At 37.7% G+C, this 21,028-nt stretch overlaps 2 protein-coding genes across 4 annotated transcripts in view; both read left to right on the top strand.

Moving 5' to 3' along the window:
• Positions 1-17,908, top strand: part of LOC132154348 (uncharacterized) — a 37,982-nt gene extending 20,074 nt beyond the window's left edge. The window contains exons 3-4 of the mRNA XM_059562886.1: positions 15,576-17,241; positions 17,898-17,908. Of these exons, the coding sequence (XP_059418869.1) occupies positions 15,576-17,241; positions 17,898-17,908 (1,677 nt within the window). The remainder of the gene's footprint in view (positions 1-15,575; positions 17,242-17,897) is intronic.
• Positions 17,574-21,028, top strand: part of LOC132155084 (rho guanine nucleotide exchange factor 4-like) — a 45,413-nt gene continuing 41,958 nt past the window's right edge. For all 3 annotated transcript variants that reach the window (XM_059563867.1, XM_059563866.1, XM_059563865.1), the window contains exon 1: positions 17,574-20,321. In XM_059563867.1, the coding sequence (XP_059419850.1) occupies positions 18,126-20,321 (2,196 nt within the window). In that variant the 5' untranslated portion in view covers positions 17,574-18,125. The remainder of the gene's footprint in view (positions 20,322-21,028) is intronic.

Genomic DNA, 21,028 nt, shown 5'->3' with positions numbered 1-21,028 from the left:
ATCCAGATATATTCAGATCATTATCTAGAAGTAAGTTTAATGACATGTTCATGCCAGGCAGATCTGCACGTGTAATATATCTGATGAGATCAGTGTTGATCTTCCTGTTTTTCATGGTGTATGATTCATCTTCAGCATCTGTGCCATTTTCCTCACTGTTTCAAAAATGCAGCGATTTCACAAGCTCTCTGATTGACAGGCACTGGAGCCTTTTCTTTTCCAAATAGTTGGTAGTAATAAGTGAAAGCAGTTAAATTGAAGAAAGTTTGTGCTCTAAAGGTGGGAAAGGAAGTTCTTCTGAGAAGAACACTCCATAGCAGCCCTTTGATTTGACCCTCACAGTCTCAATGAGCCGCTGTTGCCTGGACAGCACTGTGTAATAATGCACCAACAGCTTAATTGTGTGTATGCTTAAGTTGCTATGGGCAGCATGTTGCATTGTTCCTTCTTCTTTCTCACGCTTCGTGTCCAGGGAGGTTCTGTTGTCATGGCTTGGGTTATAGTCTGTCCGATCTGAATGACGTCCCTCACCTCAGGAACATGGACTCTACAAATCCAGAGCTCAAGAGCTATCAGTAAGATCTTTCTCCACCTAGACAGCTCCGTTTGGATTAATAATGTCTGAGGTCACCTCACATGTATCATTGCATATTACATGACTCCCTGGAACACTTTACTCTGATTGGTTGATTGTTGTACTATGACTGTTAAACTGTATAATTGATTGACTTCCTACATGTGCTAGATTCATGTCTCTTGAATGGTGTCTTTCAAGAATATTAAACTTAAATCAGTACCTCATGAATATTTATTTATTGATTTGGCCATTTAAAAAGTAGGTTAATGTAACATCTGCTGTTAATCACAAAACAAGTCTAAAATAAAGTAAAATACAAAATAAATGTTTATTTTTATATTTTAACAATATTATATATGTATATTTTGTACATATAAACTACCTTTGAGGTCTGTAGGATTTATGTTCTTCAAAGAAGATTCAACAGAATGCTCACCAAGATTGGATTTATTTGATGTATAATATAAATTGTAATATAATTACAATTTAAAATATATATATATTTTTATTTGCCTTGAATATCTTTTCAAATGTGATTTATTCCTGTGTTGTCAAAGCAGAATTTTCAGCATCATTACTCCAGTCTACAGTGTCACATGATCCTTCAGAAATCAGTCTGATACGCTGATTTACTGCTCAAGGAACTTTTCTAATTGTTATCACAAGGACTTCACCATTTGGCCATTGGTCATTCAAAAAAGTCCCATCTTTAATTCATGCCATTGATTGATCCATTGATTGATATGTTGGGTTGTTTGGGATGCTCAAAAACAGCACCCACAAAACAACAGTGTTTTATCGGAAAGTATTTGATCGGAAAACAATGATATAATTTCATGTTAACATTTGAAAACATTCGCTGCTGATAAAAGAAATGACATAGACTAAACATTTTGTTTTGGTGGAGTTTAGATGATGAAATAACTGAATGTCCTGCATACAGGAACTCCTTAACAGGTAGTTTTGATGTTTTTTTTTAAGGTCCTGGCTTGTTTAAAACAAATAAAAACACAAACACAGCACGTCCAAACTGAGAACACATGATCCTATCAGACGAATTAGCACGTCAGGTAATTGACGCACACAAGGTTTGAGGGTCATGTTAAACATGTGTCATGTCAAGGTTTTGGACTCCTCAGGCCAGGGTGTTCATCCCACATGCTTTTTAAATTTGTCTCACAAGTGACTACTAGGACACTCTATGAAACCTATGTCCATGAAGCTTACAGAAATGATCGGTTCTAAAACATGATCCTGTGAAAATAGGCTTTTTCCACAATAGGGTCCACATACGGCCTCAAACTCTTAAAGGGGACATACTGTAACACACACAGCCAATCTTATGTTAATCTTGAGTACCTATAGAGGAATAGTGCATCCTTCATATCTCTTCATATCCCTTCAAGAATCTTTCGTTTAATCAGGTTTATTAAATATGGACACAGCTGTACCGCTTCTCTCCGAAAAAAGTCGTGCTCCTTGAGGGATGCCGTGGGCGGAGCTAAAGAGTCAAGAGCATGAGCAGCTTTTGAATAGCGATTGCCTGCTAGCTGAGACATCGACATAAATAAAACAGGGAAAACAACTTTATTGACTTAAATTAACTATTGCTAACGAATAAACAAATGAAGCATGTTGCTGTGTGTGCTCGCTCTTCCAAAAGAAGTGCCCACACAAGGAATTCCGCACTTTATGACATCATGCAGGGCCATACTCAAAAAAAAACAAAAAAAACATTATGAAACTTATATGTACCTTAAAGGAGTGTATTTGGCACAGAATATGTCCAAATCCAAACGTTTAGCATTAGAAACTCTTTAACAGTGAAAATAAGTCGGTAACATTAGACCTCAAGCTTTAAACTTTTTTTTGGGGGGGGGGGGGGGGGGGGGTATGTTTATAGCAATAAACATTAAATAACAAGAGTACAAAAGAAAAAGGCTAATGCTCCAGAATAATTAAATGGTTTGTTCACCCAAAAATGTACAAATTCAAAACAGGTTTGGGACAACATGAGGGTGAGTAAATGAGGACAAAAATTTGGGGATGAACTATGCCTTTAATATTGGTTAAAAAAATAATAGATGCAAAATAGTATATATATATAGTTTTTTATTTTTTGTATATATGTACTTTACTGTATATATTACGTATTCATTTTATTTGAGATAATTGTTTATTGAATATTGAAAATAAGGTTAACAACACTGGATTTGTACCTCTGATGATTTAATAAATGCAGTGGGACATGCGGAAATGACCGTATATGTTTAATTTGCAAGAATGAAACATTAGCCTACTAATTTCCTGAAGAAGCTAAATGCAGTGCCTGTATTGCTTATATAAATGTTGACCTTTCGCTACAGCTTCCGTCTGGGACCACGTTCACGGGCCGCTGTGTATATTTCAGTGTGGGTGTGTTTTCTTGAGTGCCTTTGTATCTATAGCTGTGCTGAGTTGTCAGAATCGTGGTGGAAGGCCGCTGTGAGCGATCTACAGGGTAGCTGAGTGCTCCCCAGCTGCTTTTGTAATTATAATGCGTCTCGAAAGCCTCGTGACAGTTCATATCCATTATAAGAATATCATAAGCTTCTCCTAGGCCCACACAAAGCTTCCTGACAGAGTTGTGCCGTCTCAATCATGCTGTGGAATTCTTCATCTTCTAAAGTGCGAGAAATGGAGGAACGTTCACTGTCGTTCAGTCACTTTGTTCACAATGGCCTCGTTCAGGAAAGGCCTCCGACTAAACAGTGTCAAACTAAATTAGAGAGAGAGAAGTGTGAGGGAGAGAGATTAGACTAGAGCTACTGGTCTGTCACCAACTGCCCCGACCGTCTACCTCCCAGAGAGAGCTGACACACTGAATAGCCCCGAGAGGGAGGCTGTTGTCACCCAGGGAACGGTGGAGTCTACAGGCAGAGACACAGAGGACGGCGGGCTTGAGGAGTTTGACTGAATTGTCCGTTGTTGTGGGCAGCAGACAGTGATTTGTGGTCACAGCAGACTGTGAACGAAGCCAAAACGGTGTAGACAAAACAGAGAATACAAGACGCTCTTTGTTAGGTTACAATAGCTGATGCTTTTTTTGTGTCAAATAATTTAACCATAGAACAAAAAACATTTGTTTTAACACTTGTCACTCTTTTCTTTGTTTGGATATATTGCCATCCTGTTTTTTAGCTGGCAGGCTTATAACTTCTAAGATTTTAGATAAAATAGTGCTTTTTTTGGTTTGCTTTTGGTAATTAATAGTCTCGGTTTTATTTCCGCATTTGTACAGCAGAGAGCGCCCTCTGTCAAGAACTTGATTAATAATGTGAAATGAGAATCCTGATACTGTAGTTTTATTCCCCTTCCTGCCAACATTATGTTATTGTCATTTCAAATTAGCTTTACACTGACATGATTTTAACTGGCCCTTTTGGAGGTGAAATCTTTTGTAGCAGTAATATGGTGCTTTGGAATCACTGTCCTTCCCATATATTACTCAAAATGTGTCTTTCCTCATCCACTCAATTTACTTTGTAGCAAAGAGATGCTTTAACATTCACAACACAAAGTCCCCTTTTCAGTTAATCGTGCATGGCCATTTGTGGAAATTATTCAATTTGATATAATCATTTGATTTGAGCAAGTTCTATTAACACACTTTGATTAATTATTCATAAAAATGCATTCATAGGAGTCATTAAATACCTTACCTAATGTATCTTTGGCTAGAAAGAAAAAAATTAATAATATTGCACAGTATTACTATTTGCACTGTATATTACCTTTTTTTTTTTTTTTGATCAAATAAATGCAGTCTTAGTGAGCATAAGAGACTTACCCACACTGACCCCACATTTTTGAATGGTAGTGTATGTAAATAAAGAAAATAATAAAGCAATACTGAATCTTGAGGAAAATCCAGAGCCATATCGAGAGAGAGTTGCGACAACGGAAGTTCGAAATGTTTGGTTGTCACGTGATTCGTGTCGACTTCAAATAGTTCCAGGAAGTGCGTTGGCGGCCATTCAAACTGATAGAGTAGAGTGACAGAACTGCGATTTCTGGTAACAAGGAGTCAATAAATGCATTTATTTTATATATTTATACAACACACTGACATATGTAAGTAGCATGAGTATGTAGTTACAGCAATGTTGTTTTTAAAATATAAAATCAGGTAATTTTTGAGGATTAGTGTTCAATTACCGTTATTTTAAAAACTTATTTCAGTCTAACGTTAAGTTGTATAAACACGGGTAGTAGAGACCGGCTGGTGTCAGGTGATTTTCAGGGTCAATTAACTGTTAGCAGCAGTAATTACCATGTTAAAGAAATGTAAAATGAAGCTTACTGTTTATAATTCTTACAATTACATATAGTAATATAATTATGTATTATAAATAATATATCTATTATATCTAGTATAATTCTTACAATATTTATTCATGTACACAATATATTTAGGTTTAAAACAAATTAAGCATACTCGTATATAAACATGTACACTGCCATTCAAAAGTAATGATGCTGAAAACTCAGCTTGGCATCACGAGTTTAACATATAATTAAATTGTAATTATATATTACGAGATTACTTTTTCTTTGTATTTTTAATCAAATAAATGCAATTAACTATTTACAGCAATTCATGAATACATTTCTAATAAATTTAATAGCATGCCAAGCATTTTGTATGTGTCCTTTCTTTCATGTTGTCCTTGCATAGTCTCCACCATGGTTTGCTGTGCTGCATGGGGATGCTCCATTCGTTCAGAGAAAGGTGTGCGAATGTATGGCTTCCCAGCTGACATGGAGAGGAGAAAATAATGGTTGGCTCAAGTCAGCAGGAGCAATCTAAATATAAATAAAAATTACAACAACAAAAAATTGTTAGGTAATTATACTTAAATTTATTTGCACTTTTTTACATTGGAAATGATTTACTAGAAATAAGGAACAAGCAAAGCCTTGCAAAACCCATGGAGCTGAGACTCATGGTGAGACATTGCAGGGAGTCAACAGTGTTACCTATAACTGTGCATTTAACCACATGTGATATGTACCGTATGTGGGTAGAAAAAAAAAGTTCAAGGGAAAGTGACAGTGAAGAAATAGATGACATGGCTAGAGAGGAGAGACAGGGACAGGTGACACTGCCAAGTCAGTCAGCATTCCAGTGAACCATCAGCCAGTTACCTGGGTCTATTAAAAAAATTAAAGAGACAAGAAAAAAAATATCAAACAATGCAAAGGCAGCACTAAGAAAAATAAAGAATGAAAATGCAGCTTTCAAAAAAAAAAAAAAAAAGGTCCCCTCAGCACACTTCTGACCTGCACAGAACAGTCCAGTGGCAGCACTAATCCTCCACCTACCAGCACCCACAGAATGTTACAGCATGTTACTTTTATACACTAACAAGTTTAAGTATATAATACAGTAGTATTATAATATAGATAGGTTATATAATATAGACAGGTAATAGTCAATGAATCACAATGACTAAAAACACTCCACCCATGTTTTTGCAAACTCAACTCACTCTAAATTTATATCAATAGGGTGCATTTTATTATTAAAGAATTTAATACGTGTAATAAGGAACAAACGTTATAACCTCATTTTTACCACTTCCACTCACTGCTGTCACACGTGATCAAACGTTATACTGAACTAACGTAATAGCCTATGTAACGTTATCTAACTTTCCCCAACCTGCAAAAAAATATGTTTAGACTACTTTTTTCTAATTCCAAACACGATGGATGAAACTGAATTAAGAGAACAGATTTTACAATTAATAGGGTGTTCGTTACTAACTTTATTCAATCCCAGCCTAATCTGTTAGTTATCTGATAACATCCCTTAAATCTACTCATTTAATGAGTGATAATCTACTAGAAGGTTTTAATTTGCAATTTATTGTTATTAAGATGTATTGATAATATACAATCTTATTATTTAAACGTCTTACCTTTTAAAAGTGCGTCGCAAACGGTTTGTCCTGCTGCATCTCTACGGCGCGGCATCAGTTTGCTGCTACTTCCGGGAACTATTGAGTGGCTCCACGAGCCGCCATTGCTGTAAAAAAAGCGTTCCATTGGAGTCAATGGAGTTGTCGCAACTCTCTCTCTATATGGCTCTGGGAAAATCGTAGTCAGATTTCAATGCTATAAAAGCCTTTTTCTTCCAGTTACAGCGAGAAAACAAGTGCATTGTTTCACCAGAGCTATTCAGTATTTAGACATTTTTTACCAAACTGCCACAACCAATGGCATCCGTTTGGGGCAGGACTACCTGTTTGCTCAACCAATGGCAGAAACATATAGTGGAGAAACATTGAAACAATCATTTGTTGTTTTTGGTGACACTAGTTGCACAGAAGTTACACACTTCAGGTTGAAGTATATCTCTGCTATAAGACAAAAAACACTTTCCACTGCAGGTCCTCGTCTCATGGGTTAAACTTTACCACAATATATTTCAGAGCATCATAAACACATGATAACTCAGGCCTTTGGAGAGTGTTTGCCCACTTGACCTCACTGCAGCGACGGCCAAGCCATGTTTAGTTTTACTTCACATTCATAGTGTTTATATAAACCAAGGCACCACAGATACAGGTGCTGGTCGGGAGGTTTAAGATTAAAGCATTAGCACAGACTCTGGGCGTTTCATAGACACTCACCCAACAATATTAAAAAAAATAAAATAAAATGACCTAATGCTTTCCCATCCACAACACTCTTTTAAATCCACCACAGCCCGACTCGCATGCTGTACCTCAACTGGCCTCAGACAGCGTAATTAAACCTTTAAAGACGTTTGTAGGATCAGAAGAGAATATGTTTAATGATTCTCTGGCTAAGACGGTTGTTTTTACATAGCTGAGCTGAACAGAGGACTGCTCATTGTTAGGAAACTTTAACCACTGGCATGGCATGACAGGTTCATTCTGTCTCTCTCTCTGTGTGTCTCTCGCTCGCATTCTCTCTCTCTCTCTCTCTCTTTCTCTCTCTCTCTGGCTGCACCATGAGTCTTACAGTGCTACTAAATAGCAACAAGTAAGCATGTGGCCAGAACGGGCTGGAGTAACTCTCAACAGGACATGAGGTTTGAGAGAGAGAGAGGGTTAGAGGGGGAGTGAAAGAGGACTGAAGCCGTCCCCTCTCAACACACACACAATGTTGAGTGTTATATACTTCCTACGAAGCTTCTTTAAGGTAAGAGTGCTTCAGAGTGCTTGTTTTCCTAGCTTTGTATTGGTTACGGATTGTTGGAACAGATTAACATCACGCTGTCATTGTGGTTAGTTACGGCATTCAGTTCATTTTCCTTTGAAGCTGTTCTTAATAGGTTATCTTGAGGACAGGGTTGAGTCCAAAGGTAAATTCTTGAAATATTTGCTCTGGTGAAAGATATGTTAAAGTTTTAAATGAAAAATGTCATAGCAGATAATACTAGAATGTCAGGATCTGATACATTTGGTTTTATTTCATTTGCTCTTATTAATAATTATTAAGTTTTTTTTTTTTGATGGTTTTAGTATCAAACAAAGTGTGTTTTTTGTGTCAAATCTCTGGTAATCTTCATATAATGGCAGCTTGGGCTTGTTTCTTGAGATCACATATGTCCTTGATTAAATGAAGGATAGATCAGTGCCTGGACTTTCTTTAATTATTGAAATATACTTGTCAAGCAAAATATTTCACAAATACTGTAGATGGTTTTTAAGCTTTAATTAATAAAAAAAGGACTTATCAACAAATCTCTTAAAAAATATGTATTGTAATTAATTAATTAATTAATTATGTTTTCTTTTTTGCATTGTGTTGCACACAGTATCCTACACTGTTAGCAACTGATGTAATTTTACAATACATTTTACAACAATGCACTGTATTCATGTTTTTATTGTAAATGCAAATGCATGATGGGAAATTGACGGACAATCCTGTAATATCATTGTAACTACAATGTAGAAGCACTATTTTACAGCCACCACAAAGCATTGTGGGATAGCATTAAAACTGGTACTTTCTTATTCTTTTTAACATAAAAAAGTCAAAAATTTTAAAAGGTATGATGTTCCTCAAACATTCTTTCAACTTAATTTTGATTTAAATTCAACATTCTAGGAACGTTGATTTGTAACATTCCAAGAACATAAAGAGGTCCAGTTTCCATATTAGTATAATGTTATTTTAAGGTTAGTAAAATGTTCCTGTAACATTCTCCCAGTCATTCAAACACCTGCTGTGAACAAGCACTGAAAGAAAGAGAAATAAGAACACAAACTACAACTTTCTTCAGCCACAGCCTTAGGTGAACTGAAGATACAAGACTTTAAATCTCTCAAGATCTGAATAAAAAACTCCACAAACAGCATCACCAGCTTCACTTATAGTAATACTAACCAGAATAATTTTATTTCTGTCATGCATCTACAAAAGTTCTTATTGAGAATTCACAGAGGTTAAGATGTTGATGTCTTATTTAAAATGTTTTTTTGTGATCACCATCATAGAGATCAGGGTTTGCTTCAGTTGTGCTCTTGACCCTCAACTTTTGCTGTATTACTTTTTCTACAGCAGTTGCAGTTGTTTTCAGAAAACATTTCAGCATATGTAAAGCAGATCAACATGTCTGTTTTAACAACAACCAACTGACTGCACTAAAATGGTTTAAGTGACCCAACTGATATAAAAATAAATAATTTGAAGCACTGTTGTGGTTCATACACTGATGTTTAAGAGTGTATAAATATTGTCTTTGTTAACTTTTTGTTTAAAACATGTTTGAGGTTATTTTTACACTCACAGACATCAACATTTGGCGAATGAAACACAACAATGGTGACATGTTTTATCCCAGCATACAAAACATGTTCATGGCTCAATAAATGAATAATAACAGACAAACAATCAAAAGAATAAATAAATGACAATATTGGCAATATTCTGTTCGGAAGTGATATTTACTTTTTTTCTTTTTTTTTCACATCGTCAATCCCATTTCACTTAATTGTGATTTAAATTAAGAATGCATAAAAAAGTCATCATTTAATCACCTTCATGTCATTCCAAACCTGTTTGTCTTCTTTCTTCTGCTAAACAAAATAGATATTTTGAGCATGTTTTTCTTCATACAATAGAAGTCAAATTTCAAAATATCTTTGTTCGTGTTTTGCAGAAGAAAAAATATCATACAGTGAAATGACGGTGAAGAAAAGATGACAGAATCATCATTTCATTTTTGGGTGAACTATCCCTTGAAGCGTTTAAATAGTTCTCGGAGCCACTGTCCATCATGTCCCCTATTTCTTAAACTGGTAGGAAAGCAAACTAAGCTGTTTTTATGGGATGTTGACTACAGAGGCATCCCATAAAATTGCAGCTCAGTGCCTTGTGTTTTACCCAGTTCTTCCAGCAGCCTCCTCTGTGAGGGGCATTGTCGAATTGGAATATGTCATGCACAGTATACGTCAGATTATGGTTGTGAATAAATGCATCCTCACAGCCCGGCTCTCTCTGAAAGAGTTTCTTTTGAATTCATATTCTGCCTTTTTGGCATGGGAATGTAGGCAGGTTACGCATGAGCTCAGTCAGCAGAACCGCTTCCTAATCATTTCAGCCATAATTTTGTTGACATAAGCAGTCAACAGTTTATCCAATCAGTTGTAAAACTGCCTACTATGAACATAAACTGCCTTGACATTTGGCCTTTTACATCTCTGTATCCCCAGCTGAAATGTAAGCCTTGAAACAGCACTTTTCCCAAACAATACCGTTCTCAAGCGAAGAGCAATGTTACAGAGGATCCGTCCCAATCTGCTCTCCTGATAGGAATATCAGCGATCAGATTGCACATTTTTCCCATCTGTGTTGTCCTGGGGCAGTTTGATTATCCGGTTTCTCTTTAGATAACAGTGCATCGGCATGTCAGAGCTAGACGTGAGTAAAAGTTTGGGTGTGGTTGCATGTGTTGTTTGGGACTGATAGGTGTGTGTGTGTGTGTTGATGCTTTAGGTCCCCAATCCCTGTGACATACATGTTTGAGAATGCCGATTACATACCACACTCAGTTACTCAATACATTGGCTTCTATTACACTTGGCCAGACAGGAAAATAGACGGGCCAATTAATTGAAGAAGAATAAAAAAACTATGAGAGCAGTGAGAGATTTTTATGCTTCATTAAGCAAAACATTTAGTGAAATTGAAGTCCAGTGGAATGTGACACACGAGGAAGCTTAGAAGTAGTTAGTACAAGATGTCTGTAAATGCAAGCGTGCGAAATCCCAAATGATTTAAAGTTTGTTTGTTTTTTTCAGCAGCTTCTCATTTAGAGCAGCATAACATGGCAGCAAGAACTGATAGTGAACGTGAAGGTCTCTCAGCTAAAAAAATTTTTCTTATGTAAAGCCCTAATACTGTTAAAATGTCTCACAATGAGTCATTTTCAGTGTCTTCCTGAAGTCTAACTCAGAAAAACCCCCCAAAACCAAAACAGTTTATAATAGATATGGGCAGATGCTATTTCCCCAGAGTAGAGACAAGAGCAGACCATTTAGACACAGGGAACGAGCAATAGCAGGACAGGAATGTAAACCAACTCCAAGAGGCTACAAGCTACCCAGTGTGAAGTAGAGGTGTTGTAGCCCCCTACACACACCTAGACCCCAGCCTATGCTTTTCAGATTGTCCTCATATATTATAACTTTTGGCCATAGGAGCTCTGTAATCGTTTTAAAGATTATCTCTATAGATCTTTGTCAGAGTTGACCACATGCCGTAGTAATTGGATGCTAGTTAAAACAAGTGTTGTGGGGAATCTTTTCAGTGGTTCTTGAGGTCATAGATCATAGATACACTTTCAGAAAAAAGTTATAAACTGTCACCAGGGCTTAAGTGTACACATTCTGTACTAATGTGCATTTTTAAAGTACTAATATGTACCATTAAGGTAATACATGTAGGGATGAAGAAATAAATTATTTTTACATATAGCATTTAGTATTTAGCTATGGTTCAGTGGATGTGTGATATGTCCCTGCCCTGTAAACCTGTATTGGGAAAAACAGCTCCCTTGTGTTTTGGCGATTGTGTCTGTTTAGATTATGTAACCACTGATAAAGTATATACAGTATCATTCTGTTTGGAAAACAAGCTTCTGACGATTAGAAGGGACAAGAGGGATCAGGGAGCCGTTGTATGAGTTTATGGGGCAAATGTCTTTTCCCTATGCATTTTTCTTCTGTGTCTCTTTTTTTAGAGAGTTATCAGAGCAAGGTGTTAAGTTCTGTCTCTCAGCAGGGGAGCATTGCATAAGCTGCTCATCACCTCCTCATTACGAACAAGAAGGTACAGTTGAAAAGACTCAGATACTCTACAGTGAATAACTGATCTAGATTCCTAGTGCAATTAAAAAAATAAAAATGAAATAAATATTGAGTACCGGTTATGTTTATAATACTTTGCATGAAAAATAAACCTTATACCCGCAGATCCTGCAGTGAATTGGTGGTGTTCTGTTAAATGTGAGCCAAAATCATCACAATTAAAAGAACCACAGACTTAAACTACTTTAGAATTTAATACACAAGTTTCACAATTTGAGTTGAATTACTGAAATAAATGAACTTTTCCACGGCATTCTAATTTATTGGATGCACCTGTATTTCATCAAGGCAATGGTGGGAAGATTTTGATACATTATAGTTTATTGCTCTTAATTTGATTGTTTAATTGTAGGTTTAATATTTTAACCAATGCAAATACTTTGTTAATGCTGTTCGGCTGATCTGAAGTCAGCTGATTTAGTTGGCACAGAGAGGATTGCAGTTGTGTGTGTACCAGCTCTAAATCACCACATCCACTTACTATGCACAGCAGTGCACATGAAGACTCCACCATACTTGGAAAGCATAAGCTCTTAAATATATCCACTGGGTTTTCAGTTGAAATTATATCTAAAGCAAACATTTCTGCAAAAACATCTTACTATTTTACTATTGCTTCAAATCCACAGGTCAAATTCTCATCTGATGAGAAATGATCTTGGATTTGATGGTATATGACCTTCACTGTGTTAAATCAGCTTTCTGTGCTCCTCATCACTATATTTAGAAATAAGAGCAGCCATCATGCGGTGCAACTTACCCACAATCTCCTGACACGTCATCCTTGCATGTATGCAGATCTGTTTGTGTGTGTTTCCCTCTCTGTGGTTGGCCTCCCTGATGGGATGAGCTCATGCTCATGTTGGGACAGCAGCGGGATTCTGTGCCAGAGCAATCTGATGCACCCCTGTACCTCCTCCTGACTTTAAAACCACCCTCCCCTAAAACCAAACCATTACTCCTGAATCATGAATCCTCATAAATCTAAACTAAGGAGGTTTATAATGCCTGGAGAGCAGTCCATCTTAATGACTTGGCTGTTGTTCTTATTGTTGTATTCTAATCCACAATGCATACATAAATAGATGCATAAATAAAACAATTTAATGTGGAAGACAGAGAATGTTGCCTCCAAAACTTTGTCAAAATGCACGGCCGATTTCCCCGCCTGAATCTAATTATTAAATCTTGTTACAACATCAGGCAATAAACAACAGTATATAAAGTCACATGACCTCAAAACACTGCATGTGCAGAAGCATACAGTGTTACATTTGCATGTCTTCAGGGTTTGAGATAGCAGACGCTCAGTCTAGACTTTGCAGTGATCCTGCACCCATGAGGAATAATGTAAGCAAAAGCACGCTGAGCTCACAGTGTACTCTCTGTGTATCTCATTAGCAGGCGCTCTCTCTCTCTCTCTCTCTCTCTCTCTCTCTCTCTCTCTCTTTCATAATGCTGTTCCAGTGACTTTAAGATACTACATTGTGGGGATGTTCTGTTCTGCCACAGAAGAAATGATATCGATATTATTAAATGACTTGTGAGTGTATACCTCATTATTGTTATGACAGGTTAGCAGCAGAATACTGAAACTTTGATTGCATTTTTTATTATTTTTATTAGTTATTTATAATCTCTTTTTAGTGTTGTTTCCACTGTTGTTTGATGAAGGATTATATCTGATGTACCTATAATGGAAATGACATAGAAAGAAGGCTAAACATCTAAACTTTCATGTAAAATTATCCTGTAGTTTTCTTGAATGTACATGGGGTCGACAACTTTTATGACATGAATTTATTATATATAGATGATTTGGAAAAAAATGTCCCAGAGATCCTGTATTAACCCTGTTTATTAAAGATGGCTTGTTGTTAATGAGTGACCAACTTTTTCAGTGACAATAAAATTTGAACCAAGCTAAAGGACTGTAAATATCCTGTGAATAAATATATGAATATGTATCAGGAGTGTCATCATGTAGCAGTCCTGTGTGCACTTTTTTTTTGTCTCTGTCTATCCATTTTTTATCTTATACACTTACCATATATGTTGTATATTAACACTTTAACACAAACCCAATCCTCTCATTCTCCTGCCCAGCCTATGATATAGTGTTAAGATGTTAAGCCATTTAGGGAACTCAACTGTAATCAATTTGGCAAAACAAGCTCTGGTTCCTGAATGGGGTCAGATGACGTGTTGTTGGCTGAGGCCAATGCGGACAGGTTTTACTCTTGGCTTATGCTGTACCATGTGCTCTGTCATAGTTTTCACACTGATAAACTGATAAACACTGTTAAACAAGTAAAACATATGTTTAGTTAATAGAATACTGAAAGAACATTAGGGAGTCTGTTTACATCTCTAAAATGAGAAAACAGCATCACGCATGAAAGAAATATGTGTGTGTATATATTTATAAATCTATAAAATTTGTTGTATTCTGTCAAGCATAAGATTCATGCATTGTTTACATTGACAAAGACAGAAGTATTTGGCCCTCTTCATTACCTGTTGTACTTAAATCCGTTCTTCTTAATGTCCTCCCTAATTTGACCTGAAGGGTTTGGAGTAGCTTGACCTGTCAGGATTACCTGGAGATGCGCTGTGCCCGATGACCCCTCGATCATTAAGTGCAAGCATGGTTTGATAAGGGGCTTTCATCTTTTTCGTTAGCAGACTGACTTTGATTTTACAATCTTTTGAGTTCAGTAGATTGGAGACATGGTTAGTTACTGGTAAACAGACCAGTGGATTATGAGGCCAATAAGAAGGGATTGTGGAATGTGCTGGAAAAAAACAGCAGGTTGGCTGGTGGTCTACTTAGGGGATTGTTTGTATGTTTGCCCTAAGCTGGATGACAGCGCAAATGTCTGCTCTGGTGCAAGTTCCCATCCCTTTCCACAGCCTACTGACTATGAGTGGAGCTCATAGGATCAGTTTTTTTTCCTGTTAAGTATGGCCCTGTTAGTCCATACAGGTAGATTTTTGTAACCTCATTATCTGGCTACAAATGCATTTTTCTCCATTGACTGTGATATGTGGTGTTACTTATAGTATATGCAATCTGTTGTATTGCTGTCAGTTACTTTTATTAGCTACTTTTTTCATCAGTTGTTATTTTTTGTTCCCCTGTTGTTTGTGCTAATATGATGTTAATGACTCATACAATCTGTTATGCTGTTTTGTGTTCATTACATCTGCGTCTGTTCATCATCATGTACAGTTTTGTTTATGGGAAACGATTCGAATGTACAAATGAGCTAATGGATCAGATGCTTCATATAAGCAGATGCTTCCTAAAGAGCTTTGATTCAGCTCCATAAATCAGGACTGGTTGAGTGACACAATAGTTCCAGTTGTGAGGGGAAAGAATTTAAGAGTAATTGATGGATTATCATACATCTGTGGGTAACTTCACAAACATATGTTCCTCTTAAATTGATTGCAGACAAAAAAACAAAAAAAGACTCAACAAATTGTTCAATTCTTATTTTGATTTGCCTCGCTAATGTCACTTCTAAACTGTTTACTTTGAGATAATAAAGTCCCCTTTGTTAAGAACAGCAAAATAACCCACAACATTGTCTTTGTCCTCCTAGGCCCCAGCTTTAGAGGAGTCTGGTAGTGAGGCAGCCTGTCTGGATGATGGGGAGTCTCCGCAGGAGGAGCATGGAGAACAACAGGACCATCAGGAATGGTGTGAGCCGGTTCCTGAAGAAGTACAGGACACAAAAGAGGAATATTTTGACACACAGTCGTGGCCCAGTGACACTTTCTCTGAATCGAGTCATGAAACTAAGGACTGCTGCAGGACACCGCTCAGCTATGAGGTTGGATCTTGCTCTGTGGGTCATCTGGACTCACACTCTCCATTTATCATACCATCACCTTTGGTTAGAGGGAGAGATCCATCTTCATCGAAACAGCATCATTCTGTCAATCATGCTGACTGTCTCTGTAGAACAGAGGATAGAGAGCAATTGCAAATACACACTGGAAATATGGGGATGATGGACATGGGAGTTGATGGCACTGGAATGTCTCAAGCTAAGGGTGCTCTGGGATGTAAGGAGATTTTCAGCAGTTTTCCAGCGGAACCTGAAGTTGATTCTTCTTCAAGGAATGGTCAATCCTATGTAGTAACACCTCTACTGGCATTAGAGAACTCTGTGGAACCACAAACAATCACTGAGCCATGTGCTAATGACTCATTATTGACCTTAACAGACAGTGATGGAGCCAAGTTTCAGTTTGCTAACACATTTGAGGGAAAATCGAAATGTGATCAAATTAATAAAAATATTACAAACACTCAGTCAGGACACAATGAACCGCAAATACAGTTCATAAACTCAAGTGAGAAACAGTTACAGCAAAATTATATTGACAGTAGTAACACTGAAATACAGTTGATTTCGAATGCATCTAGTAAAGAGGCCAAATGTGATGTGCTGGGTGTTGATGAAAATAAGATCAATTTATCTATATCCCGTCATCTTTTTGTAAATGAGTCTGTATCAGCTGAGAAGCCAACAAAACACAGCCATTCACAGCCCTCAGTAGAGCACCTTAAATCAAAGGGCTCAGCAGAACATAACCAATCACAGAATTTAGCAGAACACAGCAAATTACAAGACTCAGCAGAACATAGTCAGTCACAAGGTTCTGCAGAATGTAGCCAATCACAGAATTCAGTAGAACACAGCCAATCACAGGACACAGTAGAACATAGCCAATCAAATAATTATGTAGAATGGAGCCAATCACAAGATTCAGTGGAACTCAGACAATCACAGCACTCCTTAGAACCCAGTCAACCACATATTTCAACAGAACACAGGCAATTACAGAATTCAGTAGAATGTAGCCAATCACAGGTTTCCGTACATCACAGGAAATCACAGGATTTAGCTGAACAAAACCAATCACAGAAGTCCATAGAGCACAGCCAATCACAAACTTCAATGAAACACAGCCAATCACAGACTTCAGTAGAAGACACACAATCACAAGTTAATTTAATTACGGCAAATTCAACGAACACCCAGTGGACAGTGACCAAGTCAGCTTTTAATGAAAAGAGACAATTAAAACAGGACTGTGCGGACGTTTACATGGATTGTGAAGTCAGTCAATCCTTGAAAACTTCTGGAGGGCTTTCATCAAAGGATACTGACAAAGAACTTGATTTGAACTTCAACAAGAATAATAGTCTAAAATTTAAAAAACAGGTCTTAAATGGCACCCCACCTTTTGTTTCTGAAGGTGAGTGTTTTGCAGCTGAGAGAGCTTTCTCAAATGTGCCTAATGCAACTTCTGCTGGAGTGTCAGATTCACTGCACCAGCGTGTGATCAATGAATGGACCTCAGAACAGTCAGATCTGCAGGCCAGACCTCAATACGGTTACCCAGCATGTCAAATGCACGGGGAAAAAAAGGATTACTCAGTTAGTAGTTATCACATGGACAGTCGTTGTTTAGAGGACAATGGGCAAACTTATTCAAGGGACCATGATCCTGAGGGAGATTTTTATGAAACCCATCAGTGCCTTCATTGTAACACACAGGGTGAATTCACTGAAGCACAATTTTATGTTAACACTAAAACTTTTTATACCAATGATGGTGACGTTTTAAAAGGAATACAGAAGGATAGCAAGACATATCACATTATTAAAGGGTACCAGAAAGAATGTACGATAGTTCCCTCAATAGAGCAGTCTGTAATTTACTCTGATGACGCACACTGCGTTATAGAATATACAGAGACCTCAAAACACTTTCAACGACCCGACACCCTGTCCGACAAAAAAGCAAGGCAAAATGAGTCAGTTAAAACAACTGAGCCGGATGTTGATATTTGGACTAGTGCATGTACTGATCTTTTCACAAATGCTCAATCTCCTTTTGACTATTCCCAGCTGAACAGTAGAAACATTGAATACAGCTCAGACACAAATAATAATAATAAAGACATTACTTTAGAAGAGTGTGACTCAGGTGAACAGATCTCTTTGCCCAATTCTTTGCAAAAATACAGCAGGATTACCAGCAATGCTGGATCTTTAGTCTTAAAAGGTGGTGATTGCAAAGATAGTGACTCTTGTAGCGCCCCTGTTAGTCAGGCCACTCTCTTTAAAGCACCTGAAATGAGGACTGCAATGAATGGCGAAGATAATGTTGCTAAACCTTCTGAATTCAACGAATGTAGTTGCCATAGAAATGTTATATTACAGCAGCTCGGTGGAAAGGATTGTCAGCTGCACTTGTCTGCACTGGAGGGAGAGCAGACAGCAGGAGGATTTCAGCTCAAGGGCACAGGCGGCATCAGTCAAAGCAGAACAGCAGTGTTCCAATCCTTGAGTCCCTCACACACAGATGACCAGTACAGCACACATGGAGAGGTTAATGCAGACTCTACAAACTGTGAATTTTCACATATTGGCCATTTGCTTGTACACAAACATCCGGAGCTCGTCCAAGAAAAAAGCATATTACCACTGGTTGGTGGCTCTCTTAAGGTCGATGATACTTATGCATTAGAAAATATGAAGAGAAAGCTTGAGACTTTCAAGACAAAGTCTTCTGAAAGCACTGATTCAGTATGTGAAACTTCTGATCTTTGTAAGCAATCTTGGGAACTGCACAACTCAGAGTTCGAGGACGCATTTGTTACATGTTGCCGTATTTTACCCATCACTAATTTAGAGGCCATTTTGGAGTTGGACCGTTCATCAGAAAGCTCATTTGTGACTGAAAATGGACTGGAGGAGCAACAGAGAGGAAGTCCATTATCAGAAGTTAGATTCAGAGAGCAATGGAGCTCTTGTGATGATGTAACAACCCACCCACATGCGGACGTTTCTGCCATGTGTACAAAAGCCAATGTAACCACTGTCATGAATAAACTAGACTCTGGAGAAACAATGAGCACTTTATCAAATGGCTTTGATAGCAGTGATGGTTATAGTGTTTCCAGTTTTGTGTCACAAGACCTTGACTCCAATACCAACAGCGAAGAGATGGAGGACGGCACTCAGTCGTCATCTAGTCTTCGTGGTTCTGCAAGAAATAAGACAACCCAGTCAGGGAAGGGCTCTGTGTTTTCCGTTTTTTCTCGACTCCCCTCATTCCGCAAGATCAAATGGGAACACAAAGTCAATAACAAAGTTGATCCAGAAATGAAGGACTCTAACGAGGATGGAGATGAACGGAATGAGGTGAAGTACATTAAGTCGCCCACCCATAACAAATCCAACCCTTCACTGTACAAGACCCCTATTTCTCATAGTACAGATCATCTTACAGACATTACAAAATTTGCTGACCACACCAACGATGATATTTTTGAAAAAGCTTTTTCTTTAAACTTGCACAATAGAGGAAAATATGTACACTGTAAAAATTTGTATCAGCAGCAAGAGCACAAAGATGGAGATGAGATGAAATTGAAAACTTCCCTAACGACAGAGGGACTGCAACAAAAAAGAAGCAAAAGTACAGACAACTTAAACTTACGCATGAAGCTCGCAATAGCTCACAAGTCTCTGTCTAGCCTGTTTGAGTCCAGATATCCCGAGAGGGACAACCAGGAGCAGATTTCACAGTCAGAAAATGAAGAGGTAAAAACCAAGCAGTCCTGGAGGAAGATAAAATGCTCTAAGGAAGCAGAACTTTACAAAAGAACTCAATCTGTTCCTGGGACGACCTGTGACAAGTCCATGCCTCAGAGCCATATCGACTGTGCCTTTGGTGCTCCACAGAACAGGTCCAGACTTAACACCTCACCAGCTTCTCAAAAGAGTTTGAGGAACACATGCCATTCAGATTCACAGAGTTTGAAATCTGGACCTCAGTCTGAAGATAGTAAGTGTCTGGAAGGTTGCGAGCTGCCTTGTGCCCCTTTCTCAGATTCTGAGGTCTCGGTAGATGGCTTTGAGGACAGTGTTGAGGATAGGTCGCAATCACCTGTACACCCCACTGTTTTTACTCTCTCAAACCAGATGTCACCTACCTGGACCAGATCACTAAGCTGTTTTGAGACCACTGATACTCCGACAAGGCCCATGAGCCCCAAACCTAACAGTCCTGGTCTGGGCTGGACACACCGGAGGAGCTTCCGTTACCCCTCGAGATCAGTTTCATCTTCTCTCTGTTTGCTCGGTCAGGGAGTGAGCACTGATGGTCTCTCCGATCCACCTCTGAGACCGAAGTCTCTGAAGCCAAGGGCAGCACAACTCACTACAGCCCACTCTTTTGATTCTGAGTGCTTACTAGAGGACAGCAGTTCAGACAGCCAGTCTCAAAATAGCCTGAATTCAGCATCCCTGATCAACAAACCAGAGGTGAGTCAAAGGCAGTTATGAAGTTTATAATGTTAGGAGAGCTTAGATGTGTCCTTTGAACATTTTGAACAGGACTGCTATGTGATTTGCTCACTTTTTTATATTTAGCTTTGCTGTTGAGTAATTCTACTTAATTTTAAAGTTTTTCCCAAGACTCTTCATATATGAAAGCAGAAGTGGATAATTATGGGTTTTTTTTTTTTCGATATACATTCCTGCTTTTTGGACTCAGTCAGGAATTTAAAAGGATTGTTACATGCTTAAGTCAAAACACTAAAGAGCTTTCAGAGAAATGTGTGCACTTTTCGAAAATAGTTCCATCTAGTGGCTAACAAGGAACATTTACGATCACATTGTCTATAAATCTATGGCAGAGACTTTTTTCCACTTGAAGCTACACTGTAAAATATTCTAAAGTTTGTTTTCATAGATTGTTTATTGAATGTAAGAGTATTGTGGATTGAAATTTTTGGGGGGTCAGTAAGATAACATTTTTTTTTTTTAAAGAAATATCTTGGTTTACAAAGTGTTTATTTCGATTAAAATGTAGTAAATGCAGTAAAATCGCGTAAGTATAATAAGTAAATATCATAATAAGTAAATATCATTACAGTTTAAAATTACAATTTAAAACTTTTGTATTTTAAGGTATTTTAAAATGTCATTTATTACTGTGATGGCAAAGCTCCACCTTCAGTGTCACATGA

Source organism: Carassius carassius, chromosome 12, assembly GCF_963082965.1.
Source record: "Carassius carassius chromosome 12, fCarCar2.1, whole genome shotgun sequence".
Lineage (NCBI taxonomy): Eukaryota > Metazoa > Chordata > Actinopteri > Cypriniformes > Cyprinidae > Carassius > Carassius carassius.
The sequence above is the reverse complement of the archived record's forward strand: the minus strand, read 5'-3'. Positions and strand labels throughout refer to the sequence as shown.